A 13311-nucleotide genomic window follows, 5' to 3' on the forward strand; every position below is an offset into this window, starting at 1 on the left:
TTCTAAATTACAATCATGAATGAACATATATTTACAGTCGACTTCAAAACAAACGGTTATACAATTCATACAGAGAAATTACAGCATGAAAAACTACAATGCACAGAAAGCAACTCTACGCACATATGAAGATGTGTCTCCACGCTCCGTTGCGCGACCGCTCGAACAATCAGCAACCTCAAACGCTCGATCTACATGACCACATCACAGCACGAACTCTTCGCGCTTGTCCTCAACGATCTCCTCGGTCACGATCTCCTCCACAACAACGAACGGCCTCCACAACACCACGAACGGCCTCTAGAAAACCTCGACAGTGTCGAGTTGAGTCACTACAACAAGGCGACCTTGGTATTCTCGATGTGAGAATCTAGAGGGTGGGCTCTGTTCGGACTTGGTATGAGGTAGACGAAGAAGGAAACAACGATCGCGTACACGACTGGGCACGTGGGAGATGGGGAGACCTATCGTATAGGTCGATGCCCAATCGTTTAGATAAAGCTATGTGATCGTTTAACAAAAGCTATGCGATCTCTTAGCTCATCATTTAGCTTGGTCTATCGCCTATAGACTCTACACGATCATTTACCTTGGGCCAGCGATTGTCTAGCAAAACTATGCGATCGCTTAGTAAATACTGCACGATCGTTTAGCTCGTCATTGTACGATCATTTAGCTCACCCAGCCGTCGTTTAGTAAATCCGAATTTACTTGATGACTTCGTGAGTTTCTTTTGCGCGAAGAAAAAACTCAAAACTTTTTCAATCTTTTGTAAAAATTTATTTTTTTAAAATAGGAAAACCATTTTCATTTTAAACTCACGATTACCATGATTCAATAACCACCCACTACTTTGGTTATTTAAAAGAAAAAGAATTAATTATCCAATAATTAATGTTATTATAAACATAAATAATAACCAACTCATCATACTATATTTATAACCTATAGTTTTAATATTTCATCTCATGAAACATATAAACCATAGTTCTTTTTCTATTCCATGGTACTTAATGTAAATCTCATTTACATCAATCCTCCACTAGATGTATCTTATACATCAAACTGATTATATCATATATAATTAAAATACCTCTTGTCAATTTGAACATTTCAAATCAACACCAAGAACTGATCCTCAACTGAATCCATTGAGCTACCAAGGGGACCTCATGGACCTGTAGCTCGAAGCTCTAACGATACGTGAATAACTGACTAAACTCTTTACTTACAGGATCCACCATCCGTTAACTGTTAGGCACTCCACTAAAGACCGAAAACTGAACTCTTCTTACTACAGATATATTATATGTCCATCTTAACCAATGAGCAGTGCGACAATCCTTCACAGATCGTTCGTAAGTACAACTAGACCAATGACCGTTATGCCCTTGTAGTTACATCTGTCTCCTTAAGTACAACTGATCTCTCTAATGAACATAAGTCATAGTCCTACTATGACTAAGTCTTCTCTTCCAAAGAGAAGCTGTGGCCACTACGTTCAAGCCTCGGAATCAGCACTTAAGGGAACAATCTCTCTACTTATCCCTGCTTCGGGAAAGAAGTGAATTCCATATTGTGGATTAAGTTCTCAACTCCCAGATCAGATAAGTCCCCAAAAAGGTAGGCATGTTGAGTTGGCAATCTGGCTACTCTTACCCATACTAATCAAAGGACCGTCTTCAAAGGCAAGAGTTCTCAAAACACTCAGGATTGAGGTCGTGTCACCTATGGTCGTTTAGATGAGATGCAAGTTTCTAGTATCAACGGCATTATATACAGAGTCTAGTCATCTCGTGGTCCAGGTCTTATACAAACTCTTTGTACAGGACACCCATGCTCCATGTCTCTACATGAATGGTCAGAACCTACCATCTGTAGTAGTTTACAACACTTGCAAACCTCTACAAGGCGGGCTGTATCCGTAGTGTCACTAAGATCAAGTATCCCACCTTAATCCTTATAGTACAGACCTATTTAGGTTATCACTTAAGGCATGATCCACTTGTATATCACATATACATGCTTAAGTTCACCTAAGATAACCAAGGAGCTTTGTTTATTGGATATGAGTAAATGCTAGAATTAAATAACACTTATTTCATTCATTGAACAATGTGTATATTTACAAAACAACGAGACTCCGGGAGAATTAGGATACTAATCCCAACAGTGCGGCATTCGCATTAAGAAGTGTTGAACATAAAGTAAGCAGAACCCTAATGCATCTACACAGAGTTATAAACAAGCAAAGGGATTTTCATCCGCACCACATTCTTGTACGTGTATATTTCACTTAGATCAACGCATACCACTTGCACTGAACACCATTTTCACACGAACCCCTGTTTTCCACTTGACCTTTTTGCACGCACATAGAAAACTTAGTGTAGATAACTCATTCAGCATTCACTTAGGATACTTCTACATTAGCTACAACGCAAGCTCTGCATTAGCCTTGATCTAAATCCCTAAGTTCGACCTGAACTTACCAGGAACCTGAATTAGATTTATACTTGGATTCGATTCAGGAAAACTTGAACGCATAAAGAGGAGTGTCACGCATCCCTGCGCGCATCACTAATGCATCACTAACGCATCATTCACATTTGTACCCTATTTTTCCAATTTCCTCACACAATACACTCCTAAGTTTGTATCACGAAGAGAACGAACAATGGATCAGGAAGTTCTTGACTGATCTGGAAGTGGTTTCAGACATGTCTAAGCTCATCACCTTTTATTATGATAATAGTGGTGTTATGACTAATTCCTGAGAGCCTAGGAGTCACAAGCGTAAAAAGCACATAGAGTGGAAGTATCATCTTATTCGGGAGATTGTGCATCGAGTAGACGTGATCGTCACACAGATAGCTTTGGAGCACAATATTGTTGATCCGTTTACAAAGGCCCTCATGGCTAAGGTGCTTGAAAGTCACCTGCAGAGTATGGGTCCACGGGACAGGCCACATTTAGTCTAGGGAAAGTGAAAAATTTTGTACTGGGTGCATATTTATGCCCTAGTTTGTTGTTTTTGTATGTACTCTTATATTAGTATGACTTTTATATTGTACACCCCACTAAATTTAGGACAAGTGGGAGATTTTTTGGGTTGATGCCTAAAACTCGTGGTTCCTGTAGTTTGTAATTGTAATGTACAAACAATTTAAGGAAGTAACTTATCTCCTTATCCCGACGTTGGAAAAGGAGTGAACTCCTTCTTGTGTAGCTGTGTTCCCAGCTCCTCAGTCAGACGAATCCCCAAAATAGTAAGCTTGTTAAGTCGACGATCTAGCCACTCTCACCCATACAAATCAAATGACCATTTTCATAGGCAAGAGTTCACAACTCACTCAGGATTTAGGTCATGTTAACTATGGTCATCTTGATGAAATGTAAATCTCCATTATAAACGACGTTATATAATGAGACTAAATATTTCGTGGTCCGATCTTATACAAACTTCTTTGTATAGGATATCCCTACTCACATATCTCTACATGAATTATCAGGATCAGATCATTTGTAGCACTTTACAACAATTGTAACATCTATAAAATGGGTCATACCCCCGTAGTGTCATTAGGATAAGGTATCCAGCTTATCCATCTACTACAGAACATTTAGGTTATCACTTAAATATGATCCACATGTATGTTTCTACATACATGTTTAAGCTACAAGATAACCTTGGATGTTAGTTTATTGGTTTGTGGTTAATGTAACTAATTATGAAATAAAACATCACATATTTTATTACATAAATAAAATGTGGATCTCGGACCTATGAATGACGATATTGACCATGACCTTGATACGGAGCTAGAAACCGTCGCTGGAATTGAGATCTAAATAAAATGTTTGTACAATATAATTACAAAGTATAGGACCCTATGAGATTTAGGGCATCAGCATTAACAATTTAGATTGTACAAATCAATGTGACCTTGAAGTTTAGAAAATAATTGATTTGCAAAATATAACAAATCAATCACTAGATATATTTATAGATGTAAAGAATGTAACTAAGTCACATATACCAGCTGCAAATATTCCATAAAAAATTGATATCCCAACACAGTAAGTTGTCACTAATGAGTCTGGAACACGCCAAAAGCATGGTAGATTAGTGAATTTGAAAAATAAAAATCTTCAAAAAAGAAAAATAATTAATAGTAAAAAAGACTTAGTTAAGGATATAAATACTCATGAATAAATCCTTGACTTGACTAGTAAAGAAGGTAACATGCCTAAAGACAATAATGAGATTTCAATAAATTATATCATGACAGGAAAAAGATGGAACTGAACTAATGTAGTTATTGACAACATTTTTACGTATAATGTTGCTCTTGATTTCATATTTGAAAATGAGGATCTTGAACCAAAATTCGTTTGTAGAATGTCAACAAAGAAAAGATTAGCTTCGGTAGGAAGAAGCAATTGAGGCAGCATTAAACTCACTTTCAAAACATTAGGTTTTTGGAGCAGTAGTTCGAACATCAGAAGGTGTCAAACCTGTGGGATACAAATGGGTATTTGTAAAAATAATAATAATAATAAAAATAATGAGGTCACAAGATAAAGCAAGACTAGTTGCAGAATGTTTTTCACAAAGACCTGGTATTGATTATGAGGAGACATATTCTCTAGTGGTGGATGCAATTACACTAAGATTTTTAATTGGTCTGACTGTATATTAAAGTCTGGACATGCATCTTATGGTTGTAGTCAAATATATCTAATGGATCTCTTGATAATGACATTTATATGAGAATCCTAAAAGGATTTAAGATAATGAAACATATAAATCAAGTTCCTAAGAATTATATTCAATAAAGTTACAGAGATTACTATATGGATTGAAACAATCAAGACAGATATGGTACAATCGTCTGAGTGGATATTTGTTGAAAGAAGGATATCAAAATAATCCAATATATTCGTGTATTTTTATGAAGAAATCACAGTCCAAATTTACTATTATAACTGTATATGTTGATTTAAATACAATTGGAACTGCTGAAGAGCTTTCGAAGTCAATAGATTATCTTAAGAAAGAATTTGAGATGAAAGATCTTGGAAAAAAAAAAAGTTTGTCTTGGTTTGCAAATTGAGCATTTAACTTATGAGATAGTTATACATCAATCAACTTATACATGAAAAATATTGAAAAGCTTTTATATGGACAAAACACATCCATTTAACATTTCAATGGAAGTTCGTTCTCTGGACGTAAAGAAAAACATGTTTCGATCTTGAGATAATAATGAAGAACTTCTTGGTCATAAAGTACCATATCTTAGTGTAATTTGTGCACTTATGTATCTTGCTAATAATAAAAGACCAAATATTGCATTTTTACTAAATTTATTAGCTAGATACAGTTCTTCTTCAACAAAAAAATATTGGAAAAGAGTTAACCATATACACAATTTTCTTTGAGAAACGATCGATATGAGTTTGTTTTATTCAAATAAATCAAATTTTGATTTAGTTGGTTATAATATTTATCTGATTCATATAAAACTAGTTATTTATTCACATATGAAGGAACTGCTATATCATGACAATTAGTGAAACAAACCATAGCGGCTATTTCCTCAAATCATGCTAAAATTCTTGCAATTCATGAGGCTGGTCGAAAATGTGTATAGTTAATATCAATAACTCAATACATTCGTGAAACATGTGACTTATCTTCTAGTAGAAATCTTCCAACGATATTATACAAAGACAATACAACATGTATAACCAAATCAAATGAGGATATATTAAAAGAGATAGAACAAAGCATATTTCACCCAAGCTTTTCTACACTCATGATCTTGAAGAAAATGTGACATTACTGTACAATAAATTTGTTTGAAAAATAACCTGACAAACTTATTTACAAAGGCATTACCTACCGCAACCTTTGAAAAATTGGTACACAACATTAGAATGAGGCGACTCGGAGATCTTAAATGTTGTTTTCATGAGGGGAAGCAAATATATTATATTCTTTTAGAAGTATAAATTATATGAAATATGTAATCTTTTTTCTTCACAGGATTTTTTTTCCATGGGGTTTTTTCTTAGTAAGATTTTAATGAGACGTATTTCACATATATATAATTGGCATCTAAGAGAGGTTTTATAAATATTCTAAAATATATGAAATTTAAATGCCCATACTTAGTGTTCTAATAGTCCATGTGTCATACTTCCATCACCCCCATGTGTCATGTCGACCATGTGTCTTGTAAATACACAATACTAATGTCCAATTTATTCTACCTTCTATTTGTCAAATTGCCTATAAATAATGACATTCGGTGATTTTGTAATAATGATCAAAATTAAAGAAGAGAATTTCATATATTTTTCTTATTTCTATGATTCTTATTTTCATAAATTTATAAATTTGGTTATTTGAGTTCATTTATTATTTTAATATTATATCTTTCGGTATTGGTATTCTCGTTGTGCATCGTTTTGCTCTTCAATTTTACAATACTTACAAGTTATTAAATACCGTTTTGGTTCATAAGTTTTCTTTTATTTTTGGACAAAATGCACTTCTGGTCTCCTAGGTTTGGAGTTATGTCTATTTGGTCCTTGAGCTTCCAAAATAAGCACTTTAGTCTCTCAGGTTTGCAAAATGATTTTAAATGATCCCTAACTTAGCTTTAAACTATTGAAATACTGACTAAACCGTTAAATGCTGAAGTGAATGGAATGATAAAGCCACTTCATTTAACTCTATAACAAAATCTATTTGATTAGTTGGAAAATATATTGAAATTTTATTTTCTTAAAAAATCAACTAATAAGTAAAAAAAATAAAATTGTTTAAAATATATTAAAAGAATCTAAACCGACCCTAATTAGATTTTCTTCAACGATTTTCTTTACCCCTTGTACTTTTTTCTTGGCCAAAACACAAATCGTCAATTTATCAACTCCTCTAGCCACATCTTCTTCTGCACAGACATTATTCTCCCATACTATAAGGTATTGTTTAATAAAATTGTATACAAAAGTGTCTTCTCCCCCACTATAAAGCTATTGTTTAATAGAAAATTAGACTCCAATTATTCTCCCCACTAATAAAGGTATTATTTAATAAAAGATTATTGCCTGATGGAAAAAAAAAAGTCAGTGGACTTGTAAAGAATAATGAAATTAATGTTTCAATCAAGCCCTTCTAGCTAAGCATAGTTCGAGGATTTTGGGAGAGCCCCTCAGAAGGGCGGCCGAGCTTATTGGTGTTGGTTCCAATGGAGAATGGAACGAAGAAATGATCAGAGATGTGTTATCCCCCTTCTTTTCTAGCAATGACTCTAACGCTTCCATGTAGAGGCACTTTTGGGTTAGCAAAGTCGTACCTTAAGCATAGCTTTGTGCTTGAGAAATCATCAAGAACGTCATTCCAAAATACAAAAATGTGGTAGGCCTGAAAGATTTATAGCAGTTGATCGAGAAGCTGGATCAACAAGAGCGGGACAAAGGGGTGCTGTCATCAGTGGTAGCTTTGATCTTATCGCAATACCCTTTACCAAAGATAAGATTTATGTGAGATGTCAGATGTTGTTGAGGATATTATTTTGTCGAATGTTATAAAGTTTTTCCTTTTCTTTTTTTTTTTTTTCAATAATGAGTTACTCATACCCTTGCAAAGATAGAAGCCTAGTGTTGTCTTCCGATGACCTTTGTTTGTATCCCTTTGTTTTTGGTTTAATATATTTATTTTTCAAAAAAAAAAAAAAAGGTAAATAGATTAGTCTTTATCCATATGATTTTGAATGTGTATTGATTCTCTAACCTTGAAAATGCATTATATTTAATAATCAAGTTAAATCCTAAATCAGTAGTCCTTAGAAAATGGTTAAATATTCTTTCCATATATGCCAAAACAACCTAGTAATCATCAAGAGCAACGCTATTACTTAAAAAGTGATCTTTTAAACCTATTCCAATATTTCAATTTGAGAATAGATAAGATAAGAGATGTTGTTTTCCATGTCCTACTCTATTTTCATTCCTAAATTTCTCCATTGTACAATGTTGCAGTTATCGTCGCCCTTACTTTTAAAGCTTTAGTTAATCATCCTTGTAAAATATACAAGAATTTTGAAATTAATAACAGCAGTAGCTAAAAACCAGCAAAGAAAGGGGAAAAATCACTAGATCTATCAGGAATTTCCATTTCCTAGTTTACTACAAAAGATGTCATCACTTTATTTAACTCAGAACATTGCATTACTTAATTCATAGTTCTGACTAAAAGCTTGGAATTTTCAACTCAATCTTTTACATTGCTGCAGTAGATTCCACAGCTTGATGCCCAGAGCAGAAATTAAATCCAAACCAAACATCATTGGGGATCTTCGAGTTGTAACTAAACGTAACGGGTTTTGAAGAATAACTACTGATGGTTACTTTGTCCACTTTCCATCCATCGTATCCACTCCTGTAGAGGTACACGTAGCATATCTGGTATGTGCACGGTCCCCTTAAGTCATATCTGTCTGTAGAGCAGCGCTCAAATGCCCTTGAAGACGGATCATCGATCCTCGGTACGTATACCTAAACAGTCGCATATTGTTCAATGTACAAATCAACAAAAGATAAGTGATGTTGAAACAATGGTGATAGATTGTGTTTGGTTTGAGAAAGAAGAAAAGGATATGAGAAGTTACTCCTTCAAGTGATTGCTCATTTTAAGAAAGAATATCCGAGTGTAAGGTTGTTTTGGGAAGGTGCTGCATTTTGAGAATAATACAGATGACTAGATGAGAAAGAAAAACTTAACCTAGAAGCAAATATCTTAAAAGGAATTAAGTCCAACTCTTGAAGAATCCAAAATCTAGAACTATATGCTATATCTAGAAGATCACAAATACAACAAATTTGTAATGCACTCATTTCTAATGAATTTTTTGGACCAAGCTTGGTCTTATAACATTCACTGTTTCTCAATTTTTCAGTTTCCAAAAACATGTCTAAACCTATATACAAATCTTGATAACAAAAACTTAGTTTATCTCTGTTCTTCCAAAATGTTAATGAAACTGCTATTTTGATCCTATTCTAGTCCATAAAGAACTACATCCATAAAAGGGAACAAACTCATAACAACACTGCTCAAATCCAATTAAAAATCATCCAACACAATTCCTACAAATGTAACAACAACCAACCGCAAATCTTAGGGACAAACAAGCATATACACAACTCGCAACAAAATCGAAGAAAACTAACATGAAACAGTACAGATTTCAGTTTGGGGAAGAAATTTTGTTCAAAAATCAGAAAGTACCTGATTCCCATATGCATCCCCAAATGCAATACTGATATGGTCTCGAGTATAAGCAGGCGATGAACAGCTTGTTTTTATTGTAACTGTGTACGAACAGCTCCTTGCATTCTATAATAACACAACACAAGAAGAAATTACGAGTCTAAGTCTAAAATTACTCCGAATGCTTAAATACCCACATCAATTTTTTCTCACAAGAACAGAAAATCAGACTAGATACTGAAAATTTCTACAAAACAGACAAATGGGTGATTACAATTTGGGCGATTAAACACAATCGTGATGGTTTTTACTCCCAAATTTTTTGTGGGAAAATGAGGAAACCCTTAATAAAAAATGCGACTGTCTTTCACGTTCTTGATCGTACGCACATTTTGGGTAAAAATAAATTGAAATTGCTCACCTGGGTATTGTTGATTTTGAAGGATTCAAGAGGCTGAGGCTGAGGCTGATGAGGGATGGATCTAGAAGATTCTGAGAAGCTGAAGAGGGCGAAGAGGAAATAAAGGGAAATGGTGACTTTCTTGAAGGTTTCCATGGCTTTTTTGCTCTGTATCTAAGATTATTAAAAGTGTTCTTTAATATAAAGCTAAACTCTAACTATAATCCATACGCCATGAGAATCACACGGGAAACAGGAGACTTTCTAGTGGATCTCGTCCTTTTACCTTTTTCTTTAAAAAATTATGATTAAATGACAAGCTTAGTTGATGTGTACGTCTTTGTTAAATAAGACTCGAATTTATTAGCCATAAAATTAAATTTTATGTGTAATAAGACAATAAAATTGTAATTTTATGTCTGCTTCACACCCAAAAAGAAGCGAGCTACGTTTGAGTTAAACTTATCTATATTTAAAAATATCAACTACGTCCGTTAAAGATCTTTTTGACATAAAATTATAAATTTAAAAATTTATCAAATGATTATTTTTAAATATAGAAAAATAAATAAAAATATTTATAAATATAGTAAAATTTTAATGTCTGTTTGTGATAGATCTTATAGACTATTATAGTAATTTATTGCAGTCTATTAATGGTAGACCATAATATTTTGCTATTATTTATAAAAAATTTTGCGGTAGAAAATTGAATACACTTTTTTTTTTAATTTAATGACATATTAGAAATTTTTTTAAAGTTTTGGACCATTTTGAGACAATGATCAAAGTTAGATATACTCAAACGAAAAAAAGGATGATGATGATAATTTAGTGCGGAGAAAATATTGAATTTTTACTAAGTTTCTAGAAGATTTGGTCCAATCTACACAAGGAAGCCTTAAGAGTTAAGGAAGATGGTCTATGAGCCCTTTCATCCCCATATAACATTTATTTTTGAAAACAACACCATATAACTTAATGCTTAAGATATTTGTGTACTTCACATTATTACTTCAATGTAGAGCATGTTTGGATCGTCTAATGTCTTTTGGTTACATTTTTTTTTCAAAAGTATTTATAGATATAAATTTGTTTAATTTGTACTTAAAAGTCTCAAGACTAAATGTGGTTTAACAAATTATTAATAGTAATTGAAAATAAATAAATTTAATATATAATGGCCACAAGTCATACGTAATGTTGTAACAATAGAACCGACTAGAAGACAAACAAAGAAATAAAACAGAAAAATTTGTAATCTAATTCGGTGTAATAATATCACCTATGTCTAGGGTGTAGTGTGCCCGATGGAAAGATATTTCATTAATAGAAAGTTAAGTAATTATGATGAAGTATTTATCTATTAAAGATTTTCAATATGGCTCTCATACAACCTACTCCTCGTGAATAATTTAGTCTCCCTCTAAGCTTGAGATTCCCTCTCTTGTTGCACTAACGTTCTTTCCACTTCTTGTTTGAAACACATTTCAAACAAACTTATTTAGGCTCCTCTTACTTATGGGATCCCCTCGATATAACCAAACTTGGATTCTTTTGAGTATGAATCAATTTCAAACTTTCTCACAGAAGTAACTGACTCGAACAATCTCTTCAACCGCATTTCAAAGATACTAGGTAACAATCCTACAGAGAGGTTCACAATATACTCTTTTCAATAACGCTTTTATACCATGTCCACACGCATACAACAAATGGGTTAATTCTAAATGAAAGCAAACACTCAAACCTATATGAGCTACTAAATGGAAAAAGATTTGAAAGAAAAAAGATATGGAAGATCATGTAACAAATAAGAAAAAAAATATTTTCCATACAAAAACTACTCCGACAACAGTAATGCTTTTGACAAACCATGGAACAAATTGCATATCATTTTTTGCCTATTAAAAATCAACCAACTTAACTGCACTAACAGTAATATTTAAATTATAATAATAAAAATTTCATATGTTCAATTTCACTAGCCGAGTTTCTTTTTTCTCTTTGTTTGACCATATAAAGGATCAAGTTGGTCATTAGAGTAGTCACCGAAAATAATCAATATAGTAGGACAAAAGAATTAGTCTCAAAGCTAGTCATTGGAAGTGGTTGTTGTCAGAGTTAGTCATTAAATTTGGTCGGTGCAGGTGGTCTCTAGAGTTGGTCATTGGAGGTAGTTGTGTCGCCAAGATGATCATCGTAGTTGGTCACTAAAGGTGGTCATTACCAAAGTTGGTTACCTAGTTGATCATCGAAGGGGGTCACCAATCATGAATGTCATCGGAGTTAGCGGTGGATGTTGCTGGAGGTGGGGAACATCAGAAATGGTGGAAGTGAGGAAAAGGATTAATGAGGTTACTTTGGTAATTTTATATGTCATACAATTAGAGAGAGATTAACCATTAAATATTCAAAAGCCTTTTTTTAAAGTTGATTTTAAGTATTTCATTCAAAACAACTAATTTCGTAAACTCATTTTTTAAAAAAAATATTTTGGTTAGTTTTTTTTCAAAGATAAACCATTGAAAAATTAAATCAAACACAAATGTAAATTGTGTAGAAAAAATTACCTGAAAAACTACTTTCACGATTGAATGACATTCCAATCGACATAATTAATCACTTTTATCTTATCAAGAATCTTAAGTTGAAAAGTTTGACACAGTCATCACAAAGGAAAAAATATATTCAGATTTAATGAGTTAAACATTTGCTTTTATGATGCTAGATTTGAATATCTTCATATTTGAGACCTCCAAGAGGAATAACAAATACATTGTCATCATCTTAAGTTTGTCTCTTCTTTATAAAAGTTTGTCTTTCAGTAATGTCAAATCAAACTCACCAAGAAACAGAGCATACACCATAATCGTTGCTACATGAAGAACATAAGCCAGATGAAGGAACGAAAGAATAGAACAAAACAAAAATTCAAACAGAGAAATAAGAACTTAACTTGCAAGAAGTTGAGAGGAAGAGAAATGTACAAAGAGATTAGAGTGGTTCAATCCTAATGAAGAATTTACATAGGATTTTTTGTACGGATGGCCTCATTTGGGAGGCTCAAATAAAAAATGGCCACCTGTAGAGAAAGTAATGGAAAGTAACATTCTATTTACGTCATAAGCATGTGATTTTACTGATTGGCCCTTGAGATGCACCCCGCACGCCTGCCAATATAAATTTACTCGATCCTTGATGGCTCGTTACTCAATACCGGTAGCTCGTCACACGTTCCTCAATGCACGGTACTCAATACCTAGCTTCATGGTCACTCGATACGGCTATAATTGACACGTGTATACTAGATCATATCTACGTCATATTCGATGCTCGATTACTTTATACTCAATTCTTTTGAATTCATAATCCGTTTGAAGGCGTTTGAAGTCCACTATTTCACCACTTTCGACGAGCTCAGACTATTTTCTCTGTTTGTCTGATTGTATATCCTTCGACGACACCACCTCTACACTCAAAACTCCACTATCTCTGCATAAAGTAACATTCTTCTCCGTGTTTGTAGTCTGGCATCATTCACTCAAAACTCGACTATCTCTACATAAGGTAACATTCTTCTCCTTTTTTTGTATTTTTGCATCATTCACTCAGAACTCGATTA

At 33.4% G+C, this 13311-nt stretch overlaps 1 protein-coding gene across 1 annotated transcript; it reads right to left on the reverse strand.

The window, feature by feature from the left end:
- Nucleotides 1–8198: 8198 nt before the first annotated feature.
- Nucleotides 8199–10003, reverse strand: LOC120074242 (embryo-specific protein ATS3B-like). The gene is made up of 3 exons (XM_039027337.2): nt 9708–10003; nt 9305–9412; nt 8199–8571 (listed from the first exon to the last, which is right to left on the reverse strand). Exons 1-3 carry the CDS (start codon nt 9840–9842, stop codon nt 8296–8298), a joined length of 519 nt encoding a protein of 172 aa, XP_038883265.1. The 5' UTR covers nt 9843–10003; the 3' UTR covers nt 8199–8295.
- Between the last annotated feature and the right edge of the window lie 3308 nt (nt 10004–13311).

This window comes from Benincasa hispida, chromosome 1 (genome assembly GCF_027475165.1).
Source record: "Benincasa hispida cultivar pf3 chromosome 1, pf3_genome.v1.1, whole genome shotgun sequence".
Classification (NCBI taxonomy): Eukaryota; Viridiplantae; Streptophyta; class Magnoliopsida; order Cucurbitales; family Cucurbitaceae; genus Benincasa; species Benincasa hispida.